Source organism: Puccinia triticina, chromosome 3A, assembly GCF_026914185.1.
Source record: "Puccinia triticina chromosome 3A, complete sequence".
Classification (NCBI taxonomy): domain Eukaryota; kingdom Fungi; phylum Basidiomycota; class Pucciniomycetes; order Pucciniales; family Pucciniaceae; genus Puccinia; species Puccinia triticina.
Window position 1 is genome coordinate 3952474 of NC_070560.1, and position 15421 is coordinate 3967894.

General features: G+C 48.7%; 2 protein-coding genes across 2 annotated transcripts; both read right to left on the minus strand.

Annotated features, from left to right (window-relative positions):
* Positions 1-11632: 11632 nt before the first annotated feature.
* Positions 11633-12184, minus strand: PtA15_3A451 (uncharacterized protein; the record flags this gene model as incomplete). Its single annotated transcript, XM_053167421.1, has 3 exons — positions 11633-11737; positions 11827-11951; positions 12040-12184. The coding sequence occupies 3 exons, from the start codon at positions 12182-12184 to the stop codon at positions 11633-11635; spliced, it is 375 nt and encodes a 124-aa protein (XP_053018639.1).
* A 1282-nt stretch (positions 12185-13466) lies between these two features.
* Positions 13467-14562, minus strand: PtA15_3A452 (uncharacterized protein; the record flags this gene model as incomplete). The annotated part of the gene is made up of 4 exons (XM_053167422.1): positions 13467-13571; positions 13665-13795; positions 13884-13997; positions 14520-14562. 4 exons carry the CDS (start codon positions 14560-14562, stop codon positions 13467-13469), a joined length of 393 nt encoding a protein of 130 aa, XP_053018640.1.
* Between the last annotated feature and the right edge of the window lie 859 nt (positions 14563-15421).

Consider the following 15421-nt stretch of genomic DNA (forward strand, 5'->3'; position numbering starts at 1 on the left):
TGGCAGATGATCCTCTCGTACTGCTTCCCGTGAGTCCCTTCCACCCGCATCACTTCCTCTTGCCTTGCGGGACAGAAACGCAGCTGCGCTCTAAAGGCAAAGAGCGCTGGTCGACCAAGGATGATCTCGTGAGACCTAGTCACCAAGAACAATAACTTCTTGACCACTCTTGCCACCTCCACGGTCTCCGCCTCCGCTACCCCGTCCACTTCACAAGTAAACCCACCCATCGTGCGGATTTTTATGTGAGTCTTCCGCAGCACCAAGTTAGCCTCCAACGCCAAATCCGCTGGGAGAATGTTGATCATGGACCCTGTGTTGATCATAGCCCATTTTGTAACGTTTCCTACCCTCATACTCACGTATCCCAGTGGGCAGGACACGGCCGTAGATGGTACAACGGGAATTGAGTCCAGCAAGTGTCCAAACTCCGCACACTTAACCTCCGCAGTTTCCGCGTTAGTGGTGACAGCCGTCGCCGCTGGCTTCCTTTCACCTGACGCCTCTTTCAACACGCTGATCATCTCATCCGCCATCACCGGGGAAATTGCCGCCAGCTCCCTCAAGGTAAGGGCTACCGTGGTTTCCGCACCCATTGCTCGCCGTGCAACTTCTGCCGCCTTTTTCTTGTTGCCCCCCGCCACCGGAGCTACCGGAAGCTGCTTGACCGGCTCCGGTCTGGCTCTAGGAGCGGGAACGGGATCCAAATCCATCTTCTCCAAACGCTCCCCTAAGAAGACTTCCCCCGTTTGCACGCACTTCACACTGCTGGCCACTGCCGGCGGCTTCCACACCATGCCCTTGACCATCCCAATATTCACTTTCCCTTCCACCTCTTTTCCTTTCGCCAAAGGTTGCCCGGCCCGCACCACGTCCCTCGGAACCGGTCCATCCACTGGCGTACAATCCGGCCAAAAGAAAGCGCCCCCCCACGAGGAAACTTTTCCCGCAGCCCGATCCGTTTTGAAGTACTCGCACTGATTCCGCATATGGCCAGTTTCCTTACAGTAGTCACATACCGGAGGTCCTCGCCTCCACGGCGGCATCCCGCCAGCCTGCGGAGCACCGTCCGTCGGAGGAACCGTGGGAGCGGCTGCTGGTGCCACAACCGCCTGTTGTTCCTTTGGTTGCTTATGCGCCGCTTTCTGAATGAACAGCTTCAATTCTTTCAGCGTATCCGCCAGGTCACTCACCTCTTTGACCGTCACCGGCGCCTGCGGAGCCGGTTCCGCCCTCACAACTGCATCTCCTTGGCTGTCATTCATGAGCTCCAACACTTTGAGTCCCGCCTTGACAGCGGAGCGCAGCTCCTTCATGCTGGGCAGCAGTTTCGGCCCACCTAGCCGTGGTTTGACCATCAGTCCTCGCTCCTTAAGTCCCCAAAGCACCTTCTGTAGTTCAGAGAGATCGTTTTTTTTAATTGCAAACTCTTAAAAACCAGTAGTAGTAAAACTAACAGAAAACACTAGTTAATATCAAACAATAAGAAAGTGTGAGCGGTGGTTGATTTTACCTATTGACTTGTGTTTTATTATTTAAACAGGCTGTTGATGATGGCGGTGAATAAAGAGAGTATGTAGAAACTAAAAAATAGTGAAAACATTAATATGATAGAGAACATGAGATAGAAAAAAACATCAAGTGATTAAGTACCTCTCCTCCCCCTGATCAATTATCCTCTGGTGTCTTGCAAATTCTGCCTGAATTTCGTCAAGTTGCACTGATAATGATATAGCCGGATGAGTGTTGAGTTACAGGGGCTCGGTGATGATGACTTTACCTTGACTAGCGACGGGAAGGATTCAGTTGGTCGGATGAGAGGTGATCTTGATGGTTCCGGATGAGTTCGCTGAGATATCTTGAGTTTGGAAAATTGTAGGATCTTGAATTCAAGAATTTGAAATTACTAGAACATGTGACATGTGGTGGACATTTCATCCAACACTTCCCCTAAATGTCACTTGCATGCACCATGTGAAGTTGACTCAAGGCCGCATCCATTTTGTTTGGTCCGAGTGCTTTAGTGAGAATATCTGCTGTCATTTCATTTGTCAAGACTTGCTTTACTTCTAGGCGTTTCTTCTGAACTTGATCTCGTACGTATTGATATCTTACTTCAATGTGCTTTGAATTCGGATTTAGCTGAACTTCCTGACTGATACAATTTGCCCCTGAGTTGTCATTGAAGATTATCGGTGCCTTTATTGCAATCTTCATTTCTAGAATGAGATTTGACAGCCATCAAATTTGTTTTGCACATACATTTATTGAAATGAATTCAGCTTCTGTGGTAGACTGAGCGACAACCGGCTGTTTCTTTGTGAGCCAGCACACCGGGTTTCCTAGAAATTCCACAAAATATCCAGAAATCGACTTCCTAGACAGTATGATATTAGCGTAGTCTGCATCCGCCCAGCCGACTAGGTGAGATCCACCCAATTTTGCCGGAGTAGTTCTTCGGATGTGTAGTCCAAGCGATTTAGTTCCCTGTAGATACCGTAGCAGATGTTTCACTAGAGACCAATGCGTGCGTGTCGGACTAGAAGTGTATCTGGCCAGTTGATTCACCATGAACTGAATATCCGGCCTAGTGTGTAAAGCAATGTGATTTAAGCTTCCAACCACCCGTTGCATCGTGGTAACATCAAACGGAGTATCGGGCTTATTAAGGAGTTCGTGGATATTTGTTGGTCCCGGCGTCTTGACAATCTTGCAGTTCTTCATGCCAAAATCTTCAATTATTTGTTGTATCATGTTTGAGTGATGCAGTACCAATTCGCTGTTTTTTAGCCACTTGAGTGTGTACCCGAGGTGTTGGGTTGGTTTCTCGGTAATCTTGAGTGTATACGTCTTCTGGAGATCAGTCAGGAACGACTTGACGAGTTCATCCGTTTCTCCCACTAGTAGACCGTCATCTACATGCATATGCAGAAAGAACGTTTTCTTTTCATTTGCAAACACAGCATCATCAGCATTTAAAGAGTACATGCCAATTGAGCGAAGTGTTTTTACCAAATGAGCCTTCCAGCAACGTGGGGCCTGCTTAGTGCCGTAGAGTGATTTCTTGAGCTTCCATACCCAATTCTCCTTTCCCGGCTCCTCGAATCCTTTTACTTGTCGTACATACACAGGAGCATCGATCTCGCCATACAAAAAAGCTGTCTCGACGTCGAACTGACAGATCTTCATGTTTTTGTTGATCGCCAAAGAAAACAAAATCTTCAAAGACTCATTTCGGCCCACCGACGCGTAGGTGTCCCAGTAGTGTTTTTGATACTCTTGATGATTCCCGAACGTAAACCATCGAGCTTTATGCTTGTACACTTCATTGTACTCGTTGCGTTTGCGAGACAAGAGCCACATGCCGCCGATTATTTTCTCGTTCGCCGGCGGAGGCGTAAGAATGCCCGTGTTGTGAAATGAAAGAGATCCAAATTCCTTAGACATCGCTTCTTCCCAGATTGGTCGTTCCTTCTTGTCAGCCAAAGCTTTTTTGACCGCAACTTGGTCCACCAATGCAATGAAATGGCATCGCTCTTCATCTTCTTCTTCTGGGATTTCCTCATCATCCTCTTCATCAGCTGTAGCGCCCGAAGATATGATATTCTCCTTTGAGATTTTGCTGCTGATCTCCTTAGGAGCTTTTTCATTAGGGTCACGGACGACGTACTCCCAGTTTGGCCTACGAGGACGAGGAGGTACCGTAATCAGATCTTTCAGGGTTGCTACCGGCTTCGGTTGAGAGGACCTGGTGACTGGCGGTGGAGGAAGTTGTTTGGCTTGGCTGGGTCGACTAGAACCTGCTTGCGGAGGATTCTGAGCATTCTGAGAGTTCCCCGGAAACGAGCCTGGGAATACTGGAGTGTTTGTCACTGACGACTGAGAATTTCCGGCAGGAGGTCTAGCGGGAGTTGCTGGAGCTGGTCGGTGAGGCAAGGGTGCCACTTGTCGTTGAGGTGGAGCTTCATCCTCGTCGCTTGAGTTCTTACTGGACTTAGAATTAAAAGCAGGCAGGGTAACCCACTCAGACGTGTTGTAACTGGATTTTTTCGCCGTAGGAAGATCTTCTGCCGTTTTCTTGGATGAATATAAGTTGGATATACTCTTTGGCGCAACTTGAGTGTAGTCTTGGCTTAGAATTACACGTCCAGTTGATTTGTCCCAGAACCTCATAGCGTCCGAGAAAGGCTCGAAACCAAAACAAACCATCCGCACACCTGACGGTTGAATTTTCAATTCTGTCTTTCGGTGTACAAAGGTGATGGCTCCGAAAGGTATCATTTCAGCAAGATTACGCTGCGGCTCAATGCATGAGTTGGCTCGAGAGAGGAGTTCGGTTGGAGTTGCCCATTTGAGAGTCTTGTGCGGCGAGTTGTTGATAAGAACCGTCGAGTACAGTGCAGCTTCATGCCAGTAGCATAATGGCACATTAGATTGAGCCAATAAGCACCTCATCTTGACAAGCAAGGTTTGGTTGAATCTTTCGGCAACGCCATTTGTTTGAGGAGAGTAGGGAGCGCCTTGTTCAAGCGTCATTCCGAGAGATTGGACGTTTTCCAGGAATCGTTTTGAGCTGAATTCTGAGCCATGATTGCTGTGCAAATACGCGGGATACCGATTTAACTTGTTGTGTATTTCTTCAAAGTAGCTCATCAGTTTGCCTTCAATCTTGGTTTTTGATCAAACCACATATATTCGCACGTATCGACTGAAGTCATCCACAATACCTAGAATGTACCTAAGACCGTATTTGGCAGTAGCATTGATCTCCATGGTGTCAAAATGAAGCTTTTGGAATGGTAAAGAAGCGGACGGTATGTGATTAACATGGGGGGCTCGCTTGAGTTTGACAGCACGACATACATCACAATACTGTTGCGCATCAAGAATATCACTCGTAGCTTTCACACCTATCTTCTCCAGGATGATCTTCAAATACTGATCAGACGGGTGCCCAAGAAGAACGTGCCAGTCTTGTCGCTGCGGAGTTTGACTTGGTTTTGGTTGAATGGCGTTGACGGAGACGGTTTCACTGGATCCGATGTATAGCCGACCTCGACGTTTGAAAGATTTGACAACTGTATTTCCACGCCTTAAGAGAAATAGCCCTTCCTTGTGTACCACACGTAGTCCATGATCTTCGGCCTGAGAGCATGATAACACATTTACACTCGCTCCTGGGACAAATAGCACTGGAGATATGTTCATGTCACCTAATCTGAGAGTACCCGAGTGTGTAGCGAAGAGTGGGGATGAGAAAGTAGCTATCTTCTTGTGTGGAATCTCTTTAACATCTGACAGCATCGATAGATTGCATACAGCCGATCCCGTAGCTCCGGTGTCAAAAATCAGTTCTGTGTCTCTGACGGCTCCAGAAGTCATAATCGTCTCAGGATCAATGTCAATGTGAAACCAGGAATCGCCTGCATCATAGTTATCAGACTGCGAGGTAGACCCTTGTTGTTGTTGGTCATCCATGACGCGTACAGAAGTATTTTTGGAGATTTGAATTGCTGCGAGAGCTTTCTCTAGGTACGCCAGTCGTTGCTCCATCGATGATCCCTGATTGGCATGAGTGTGAAATGTAGGGGCCACTCCGCGAAAACCTCCGCGCCCTCGTGAGCCACCACGTCCGCCTCTGGACGATCCAGAATTAGATGATCGCCCTTTCCCTTTAGATCCCGCAGTCAAGACACTTTCTTTGTCGCCTCCACGACAGATATGTTCCATACCGATACGTTCCGACACTGTAGGTAAGTCGAAAGGTTTGACATCGTACAAATTTTGAACCAGTGCGGATAGCTTCTCGTCCTGTTTGATGCTTCTGAGGAAAAATGCAGCTGAGAGTCCGGAAGATATCTGCATAAATTCCTTATTTGATTTGGTGAGAACCAAGAGTTCCGTGTTGAGTGTCTTGAAGGCGGCAATGTGAGATTGCAGAGAGGAAGACGGGTCGTATTCGAGGGACAAGAGTTCAAAGAGCTTTTCGCAGATGAAAACGATTGAGTCCTTTCCACATGCTCATGCTAGTGCGTTCCAAGCGTCGATGAAGGTGGAGTGAGTGCAAATTTCAGGGTGTAGCTCTTCAGAGACCGTGCTCAGGAGGAGAGATATGCCGGCCGAGTTTTTCTTTTTGTATTTCTTCGGCACGGGTTTCTCGTAGAACTTAGGATCAAGGAGATCGTCATCGCCACGTCCGTTGAGGTATTGCTCCAGATGATAACACCACGCCGCGTAGTTCGTGCAACTGAGTTTTTTTATGCGTATTTTGCTTGGAGAAATCGAATCATCAGAGTCGGACGACATCGTATAGCCTGTACCTGTTTTCTATCTCTGGTGGTTATGCAATTATTTAACTCTCGCTACCATGTAGTTCAGAGAGATCGTTTGTTTTAATTGCAAACTCTTAAAAACCAGTAGTAGTAAAACTAACAGAAAACACTAGTTAATATCAAACAATAAGAAAGTGTGAGCGGTGGTTGATTTTACCTATTGACTTGTGTTTTATTATTTAAACAGGCTGTTGATGATGGCGGTGAATAAAGAGAGTATGTAGAAACTAAAAAATAGTGAAAACATTAATATGATAGAGAACATGAGATAGAAAAAAACATCAAGTGATTAAGTACCTCTCCTCCCCCTGATCAATTATCCTCTGGTGTCTTGCAAATTCTGCCTGAATTTCGTCAAGTTGCACTGATAATGATATAGCCGGATGAGTGTTGAGTTACAGGGGCTCGGTGATGATGACTTTACCTTGACTAGCGACGGGAAGGATTCAGTTGGTCGGATGAGAGGTGATCTTGATGGTTCCGGATGAGTTCGCTGAGATATCTTGAGTTTGGAAAATTGTAGGATCTTGAATTCGAGAATTTGAAATTACTAGAACATGTGACATGTGGTGGACATTTTATCCAACACCTTCTCAGTGAAGGTCCGGTCGAATCCCTTCAAGAAAATCCGCTTTGTTGTACCCATATTGGCCGGGCCGTCACGATCTTGTTCCGCTCCAGATACCGCAGAACCTGGTCGAAACTGGTAATGTAGGACACATACTCTGCTCTTGTCCGCACACCGCCTTTTTCCGCACGCTCCAAAGCCACTTTCTCCAAGTCACTCTCACGATACATGGGTCCACAATCTTCCCACCTCTCAAGTATCTCCTCCTTGAGCTTGGTCCAATCCTTACTCTCGAACCCCTTCATGTCCTCCACTTCCCGCAAGTCCTTGCCTTCCAGAAAGAAGTTGACCACCTGGTACGCTTTATCCGCATCCGTCAGACCTTCTTGCAGAGCCGCACTTTTGAACCGGTCGATAAAACGCTCCACCTCCGCCTATGAAAACTTAAGGTGTGGATAATCCCTGGGCCGTATCTTTGCTCCGCTGGGCGCAGGAGCCGCAGGTTGTTGTCCACCCAGCGCTTCTTCCATGGTCTTGTCTTCTGTCTCCTCTGGTCAAACTCCGTAGGTTCTGCTTGTCGTTCCTCCCGCTGACACCGCTGGTCAATCGTTCAGGGTGCTCCGCTGGTACAACTGTTGCCTCCTTGCTGCGATTGACTAATTAGGTGAAAACTGGCTCCACGCTGACGAAAAGATATCTGTCCTAGTCTCGGTCCTCCCGCTGATCCCAACCACAATTGTCTTTTGGCTGGTCTTGAAGAAGAACCTTCTCCGTTTTCCGCAATTACTGTGTCTCCGCTGTCCAAGCCGCCTGATCCGATCTGAGATTCTTTGTCACCTGGAGTAAAGAATTCGCCTTCCAAAGGGTTCATTCAACGTTTCCGCGCAAGTCTAGTTCCCAAGTATCCATAACGACACAAAGTTGGGTTCCCGGCCAGACCCCCACTTGTGAGAAAGAAAGCTGGTTGGCTGGTGAAGAATGTCCGCTGACCGCCTTCTTCAAGAATATTGATGTCCGGGCTGTGTGATTGTTGGTAACTCGGCTCTGCACTGCTACTTTCCGCTAGCCTTCAGCGCTCCTCTACTGAGCCTGATCTATAGCGTAATAATCTGCAAGTGAATATAACTCCGCACTTCGTAAGCGCAAGAATCCGCAGTAACTCTCCAATAAGAATAAGAACACAGATAATCTCCCAATAACTCTTGTACGTCCGTAGTTGTGAGTACAATGATGAGTGAAATTCGTAATAATTTGATAGGATAAAGATAATAGGATGATGAAAAGAGAGGAGAAAACCCTGAGCCACCCCCCGTCCTTCCCTCCACGCATGTCACCGTTCCCACCCGATCCCGCACACCTGACACTTTCCCGCACTAGTCCTCCAGCTCCGCCTGCTATCCCGCTCGTCACTCTCCCAGACTCCGCTCCTCTCCGACGCTTGTCCTCCCACCGTCCTCTGTCTAGCCCCCGTCAGTCGTTCTCTCGCCACCGCCTTCACCATGGTTCCACCCGCTGGTGGAACCCGCTCTGGCTGTCATGGCTCACCCGCTGACGCGCCGCTGCTACCGGTCCACATGTGTATTCCCGCCGCAGTCCAGCCCTGTCTTTTCCGCTCCGATCCGAATACCCGATCCAAAATCCGTGATCCTTGCATTCCAATCCGCGCGTGACTTTCCGTAAGCTTTCCTAGCGTGCTTTGCTGACCTCATCCTCAGTGCTTATGTCACCGGAATGCACTCTGCCTGAGCGGCTTTGTGCATTCCCCGCCGGCGCTATCCCCACTTGGACATTCTACCGCGCTCGCCTATATAAATCACCACACCGTCAAAACTGCCGTCAGAGCCAAGTGAGCAGTCAGATTGACCGCTCACCTAACGGCCTCCCGTCAGCCGTCAATCTGCCAGCCAAATTAACAGCCAAACTTCCGGCACTTGACTCCAGGCAACTTTAACATAACTGGAACACAAGATGCTGTCAGAACAGCCCTAACCAAAAAGGGGCCCAAGACAACTCTGCTCATTGGGGATACATCACCCTTGGCCCTCAGGCTCACCCATCCGCACTCCTCTTTTTTTCCAAGTCCCCTCATTGGAGGACACTTCACCCTCCATCTCCCCCACCCTCACCAACCCACAACCTCAGCCAGACCTTCAATTTTATCCTCTCATTCCGTATCTTGCAAGCAACGTGCTCCAATTGGGGCGCCCAAAGGTAGAAAGGCCTCCAAAGCCCACAAACTTGGCAGAACTGGTAAGCTCCAAGCAATGTAAAATTGCCCGAGAAAAACTCTTGTCTGACTATTCATTTGATATGCAGAGCTCATACATACTCCCCGTAGCGCCTCTTCGCCGACGGTCAGCCTGACCACGCCACAGCAGTCCAAACCTGTTCCGAGGTCCAGCCAATTGATCCGAGAGAGGCGGAGGAGCTTTGAGTAGCCTGCCAACCCGTCAATCAATGATCTTCCTTATTTTCATTGTTTGACTAACTCCTCATTGGCCTTCTCCATTGCCTCGCCCAGCCACTCTGCATCCGGAGGCGCCTTTTCAACAAGCTCTGGCGTCGACCAACGTCATTCCAGTGTACCAAGTGAAAGGCGACAGTCCAAACGTAAGCCAACACCTGCCGAGATCAAGTTGCGAGACAAGACCCGGAGTGTCAAAGCTCTGGTAGATAAATTCCCTCTCTTCCTCTCTCCCCTCTTCTCCTCTCTAGCCAGCCATAAAAGCAGACCAAACAAACAAACAAACAAACAAAAAAAAACACACTGTAGCATGCAATAAAAAAACAAAAAAGTGCCCAGGTGGCCGTAAAACCTAATTGAGTGCGTCTTGTGAGTTGGCCCGAGAGGTGTGCCAAAAGCTATCGGAGAACAAGGGCGTTTTGTGGTCAAACAGTGGGCAAACGGCCCTGATTGATTTTGTATGGGGGCTTGGGTTTGACAGCAAATTGCCGCTGGGGTTGAGCCACCCTTACTTTTGCCAGCGGGTTGTCCGCTTGCGCATTGGCGGGGGTGCCGCCAAGTTCGGCAGTCCGCTTGACGGTTGACGGAAGGCCGGCATGCAAACGGTCAACACTGGCTGGGGGGGAACCGTCAAATTGACGGCCAAACTTTGGCCGGATTGGCGGCGATGTGTAACCGCTGTGTATTTGAAGGGTGAGGGTGGATATTTTGACTCAACAGATAACCGGTGATTTTTTATACAAAACCCTCAAGTAGATACACCGTTGGACGTTGGCGGGAAGGACGAGTAAAGCTAAAGCTTTCAAGCGTTGTGGTAGTGCTACTTGACCGCCGGCGCCGGTTGGCAAAGTCCAATGTAGCAACACTCCTTTGTCTTGGGTGCCAAGTCTACCTGCTGCAGACAACGGTGGGTAGTTATTGCTACAGTAACGCGTAACGTAACAATAACGTAACGTTTTTTGGCCGTTATCGTTATTGTTACCAGTAACAGCAGTGCGATATCAATATCATACCAAGAGTTTTTTTTTTGCGATGGCTGTTACTATATCTGAGCGCGTAGCGACAGATATCGGGCAAGATAACGAGCAATAAAAGGCCAAAATAGGGCCAATTTGGCCTTTTATTGCTCAATAACGCGTTATCCGCTGGATAACGCATTACTTTACTGGTAACGGCCTCGAAAAAAGAGGCCAGCTACGTTACGCGTGATGCCGCTCTCCGCGCGTTACTGCTAACAATAACGGCGCAAAAAGTAACGGCGGGTAGTTACTTTACAAAAATCCCGCAGATATTGTAAAGTAAAGTAACTACCCACCGTTGCTGCAGAGCATCCCAACAACCAATTGCCTACATATCATCACCTCCAATGCGGGGGCATTACAAGCTTGTGAACCGTTTGAGGTACATAGTTTGGCCCAATTCAAGCAGCAATGCCGGCGTCGGTAAACAGGTTGTTGGTAGGAAAGCCCGGCGTCGGTAAGCATGCCCGGCCCCAATCAGTAAGGCGTCGGTAAGCAGGGCCGGCTTTGGTATCTCCTCCGCCTGCTTTGTCAGCCGCACCGGCCCGCTGCTCGCCACACTCGTCGACAACACCCCAAACCTGCCCGCGGCACAATGCGGTCAAACGACCGACACACCTGCTCATACTCTGTTGTCCTCCCAATCCCCCATTCTCAGACTTTGCGAGGTTCGCCAGCAGGGACGTCTTCACCTCCGCGGCCTCGCGCAGCCGGCTCTTTCCATTCAGTTCATCGTCCTGCGCTGATATCTACTGAGGCTGGATCTTGTTTGACTCAAAATCTGCCATGTGCCCTAAATGTAACATAACATTTTTGAGGTGTTGTGTTAGAAGAAGGTTGCTAGCACCTACTGGAGAATCCTCTCGATGTTCAAGGCACTACACTGCGCTATGTTATTGCTGATGATAGTGTAGCAGGCTCGCAGTTGGACTCAGCTGATCAAGACCAGTACCAGAAGTTATGGGAAGAATTTTATCTCTGAAAATACAACAAGAGAACTCTTGAGGAATTTTTCAATACAAGAAGAAACAAGCAACATCATTGTGATATGAAAGTGAAATGAGATGTAAAATCAAAGAGAATAGATCCTGAGAAACAATAGAACTCAGCTAACGGTGGAATTATGACACAAAACAAAACTTGGGGGGTTGATTTGGCCCAATATCCAAATCAATGATTGAATATTAAGACTATATACATTTTCCACCCATGAGCATCAGTCTTGCCAGTAAATTTGAAAACAACAATTTCAGGAACAAATTGCATTCTTGGTTGTGTCTGTGCTGTCAAGTGGTCTTCCATTGACCAGGATTTTCTTGGGCATAGTGAACTTCTTATCAGGGTCATATGGAGGCTGATTGATAGTTAGGTAATAAAAGAAAGATTTTGGTTAACACCATTAGTTAAAGAGATGTGCTTTTCACTGCTGTCCATATAACTCACCTGAACTAGTTTTTGCACCTCGGTATTTCCACAGCATCGAGAACGCCAAGGAGAATTGTCATTTTCTGTCTTATCTCTGGTTTGTGGCTTGTTTATACAGCTTCCCGACAAAGTTGGTAACTGGACTTTAAGTAAACAATACGCATAGGTTCCAGGCCTTAGCATACCTGGTTGGAATAGAAAGCATCACACCGATGATTAGGTGCCACATACCTGCAACATTTTTTACTTTTGGGTCTTGGTTATTATAGTCAATGGGCTTAAAACAGACAAGTTGAGTATCTCCTGGGCAAGATTGCACTTCCACCAAGAGTGTTGTGAGTATCAATATTACCATTGGGTAAGTTAACATCATCATAGATGGTTGTGATATGAGTGATGATGAAAGTAGTAAACAGAAAAAAAGAAAAAGTGTTTGAAAGTAAGGCTGAAGAAGCCGGCTATTCAAGAAAACGGATATTTGGAAATTGGATGGAGTTGAATTTGAAGGAATATTTCGACGGAGAAGGTGGATCTTTCAACTCGACATAGAAGCAGTGAGTTTTTATGCCCAATCCGCCGTCAGATGTGTTGTTGGAAATCGGCAGAAAGGACGAGCACAGCTGAATTTTTCAAGCACTTGACAGCCGGTGCCGGTTGACGAAGCCCGATGTAGACAAACTATTTGTCTGGGCTGCTAAGGCTACCCGCTGCTACGCAGCCAACAACCAACCATCGACCAAACCTGGTTGTGAAATCTTTGAGGCATGTCATGAGTAAACCTGTTAAGGAACTGTTTGAGGCAGTTTGGCCGAATTCAATCAGCACGGCCGGCATCAGTAATCAAGGCTGGCGTCGGTAATCAAGGCCGGCGTCGGTAAGCATGCCGGCCGCGATCAGCAGGCCGGCGTCGGTAAGCAAGCCGTCGGTAAGCAGAGCCGGCTTGGGTAGCTTGTCCGCCTGCGTCGTCAGCCGCTCCCCAGCCCCCATCGGCCCGCTGCCCTCCACACTCGTCGACAACAAGCTCCGAACCTGCCCGCGGAACAATGGAGTCAAATGACCGACAATACGTCCTTGCCCCATTCTCAGACATCACGAGGTTCTCGAGCAGGGACGTTTTCACGTCCGCGGCCTCGATTAGCCGGCTCTGCTCCTTCAGCTCATCGTCCTGCACCGACTCCTGTTCCGGAGGCTGGATCTTGCGCGACTCAAAATCAACTTTATGCTCGAAATGTGACACAATCGTTGAGGTGTTGTGTTGGAGGAAGGGTGCTAGCACCTACTGGAGAATCCCCGGAGTGTTCAGCGCACTACACTGCGCGGCTAATGATAGTGAAGCGGGCTCACTGTTGGACTGGGCCGACGAAGACCAGCAGAATAAGTGATGGGGAAAATGTTCTTTCTGAGGATACTACAAATGAACTCTTGAGGGCTTTTTTTATATACAACCATAAAAAATGTGGCAGGATTGTGGTAGGATTGTGATGTGAAAGCAAAATAAAATGAACAATCAAAGACAATGAAAAGTGAGGTGCAAGTTTGCGACCATCCCAAAAACTGGGTTGGTGGAGTGGGGAGTTGATGAGTGAATATTCAGACAATATATGTACATCTACCACACATGAGCTTCAGTCTTGCCTGTAAATCTGAAAGCAACAAATTTAATTACAAGCTGTCTCCGGGGCTTGGTCTGGGTCTTCAAGTGATCTTCCATTGACCATTATTTCCTTCGGGATATTGAATTTAGTTCCCTCCGCGAATGGTTCCTGATTATCGATCATGTGATAATTGAAAGCACTTGGTTAGTTCCACCCCACAATCAGTGAAAGTGAAATTTTCTCCCTGCTGTCCGTACTCACCTGAGCTAACTTCTTCTCAATCAACACAGATTTTTTGCAGCATCGAGTGCGCCAAGCAGCCGCGTCATTTTCTCCGGGAACGTTGCTACCAAGGAATCTCGGCATACAGCCGTCTTTATTTGGGATATCAACTTGAAGATGGAATAAGAATACATACAGGTTGTAGGTCAGCACGCATTGGAATATACAGCATAAGATCAATGATCGGGCAAAGCTTACCTGGAACATTTTTCACGTTATCTTCTTTGTTGTTGTAGTCTTTAGGCGAGAAACAGACAGTTACCCTGTCTGATGGGCAGGGCTCCCCGATCTTAGCAGCATTGACCAGGGCTGCTGTGAGTAACAACATTACAATGGGGTAAGTCGACAACATCATATGAGGGTAATTTAGGACTTTTGGTGAAGATGCACAAGAGAGCAAGAGACAGAGTGGTTTGGAGCGAAGCTTAAGATGCCGGCGAGTAAATCTAGATATCCGGAAATTGACTCGAGGTGGCCTGCAATCAAGATTTGTAGGGTGAAGATGTATAGCGGCGTGGACTATAAGCAAGAGGCTAAAGTGAGGAGGCTCGGAAGGACGTAAAATATATACTTTGCTGGCTATGAAGATGAGTGGGTAGGAGACAGACACCAGGCCAGGCAGGATCTATTTATACTCTACGGTGCTGATGAGGAAGCTTCACGAAACTAGCACTTCCTCAGGGTCTCGTTGGCCTTGCTCATGGAAGAGCCGTGGGGGGCGCAAGACGTAACCAAGAAGGAAGCCGGAGTACCCGGCGGGGTGGATGGGGTAGGGAAGGCAACCGCCGGTACAGACCCCCAAACGGGCCTAGCGCCCGAAAAACATCCAAGGACCACGGGCAACGAGCGGCGTCTTGGCAAGCCCGCCTCCAACCATCGCGCCCTGCGATGTGAATGAGCAGGGGAAGCCTGGCTGCAACCCGTTTCGGGACAGGTTGGCCCATACAGACGGGCGCCCAGGCGGCAGCTGGTCGGCTTGGCCACCAGCCTTCCCTGGGCGGAGACACAAGGAGACGGCAGCGAGTGAGACAGGAGATGAGATATGTACAACCACACATGATCTCGGCCTGATGGCTTTGGCATGCACTGGCCGTAGAGATCATAGGCGTGCAGATGTGAGGGCCATTTGCGCGCGCGGCGCGAACCGCTCCACGAAGTGCGACCTCGTCAGCGGGGCTGCCCCTTCGCCCTTCGGGGCTCTCACAAGGAGGCTTTGTGAAGCTCGCAGAGGGACACGCACACACAGCAGTCGCAGACACGTCCTTGTTTGTTGATCTTGGAGTTGACCCATTACAGAGCATCCTTCCACCACACCACAACGAAAAACCCACCCGCCACGATTCCTCCACACTGCCCATGCACACACACACACATACACACACACACATAGTCAAAAGGATACGGATTACGGCATAGAAGAATCAACAACAGTGTATATATATCTAAATAAGGAAGGGGCCGAGGACGGGGGGGGGGGCAAAAAAACGGAGCATCGATTAAGGAGAAGCGTGTTTCACGGGCGGGGAAAGAGATGGTTCGGGATCGTGAGGCGCGTAGAAGTGGAGACATTAATGAGAGACGAGGGACGGAGTGGAAGGAGACGTTAGAACCAGAGAGACATGAGAGACGTAAGCAGAGACGAGCGGCGGGCCGTGCGGAGACAGGGGCGGCGAAAGAGGCTGGAAAGCGCGCCCGCCTTCCTCAACAGACCCTGCACAGACGCCGCAGACATAGAG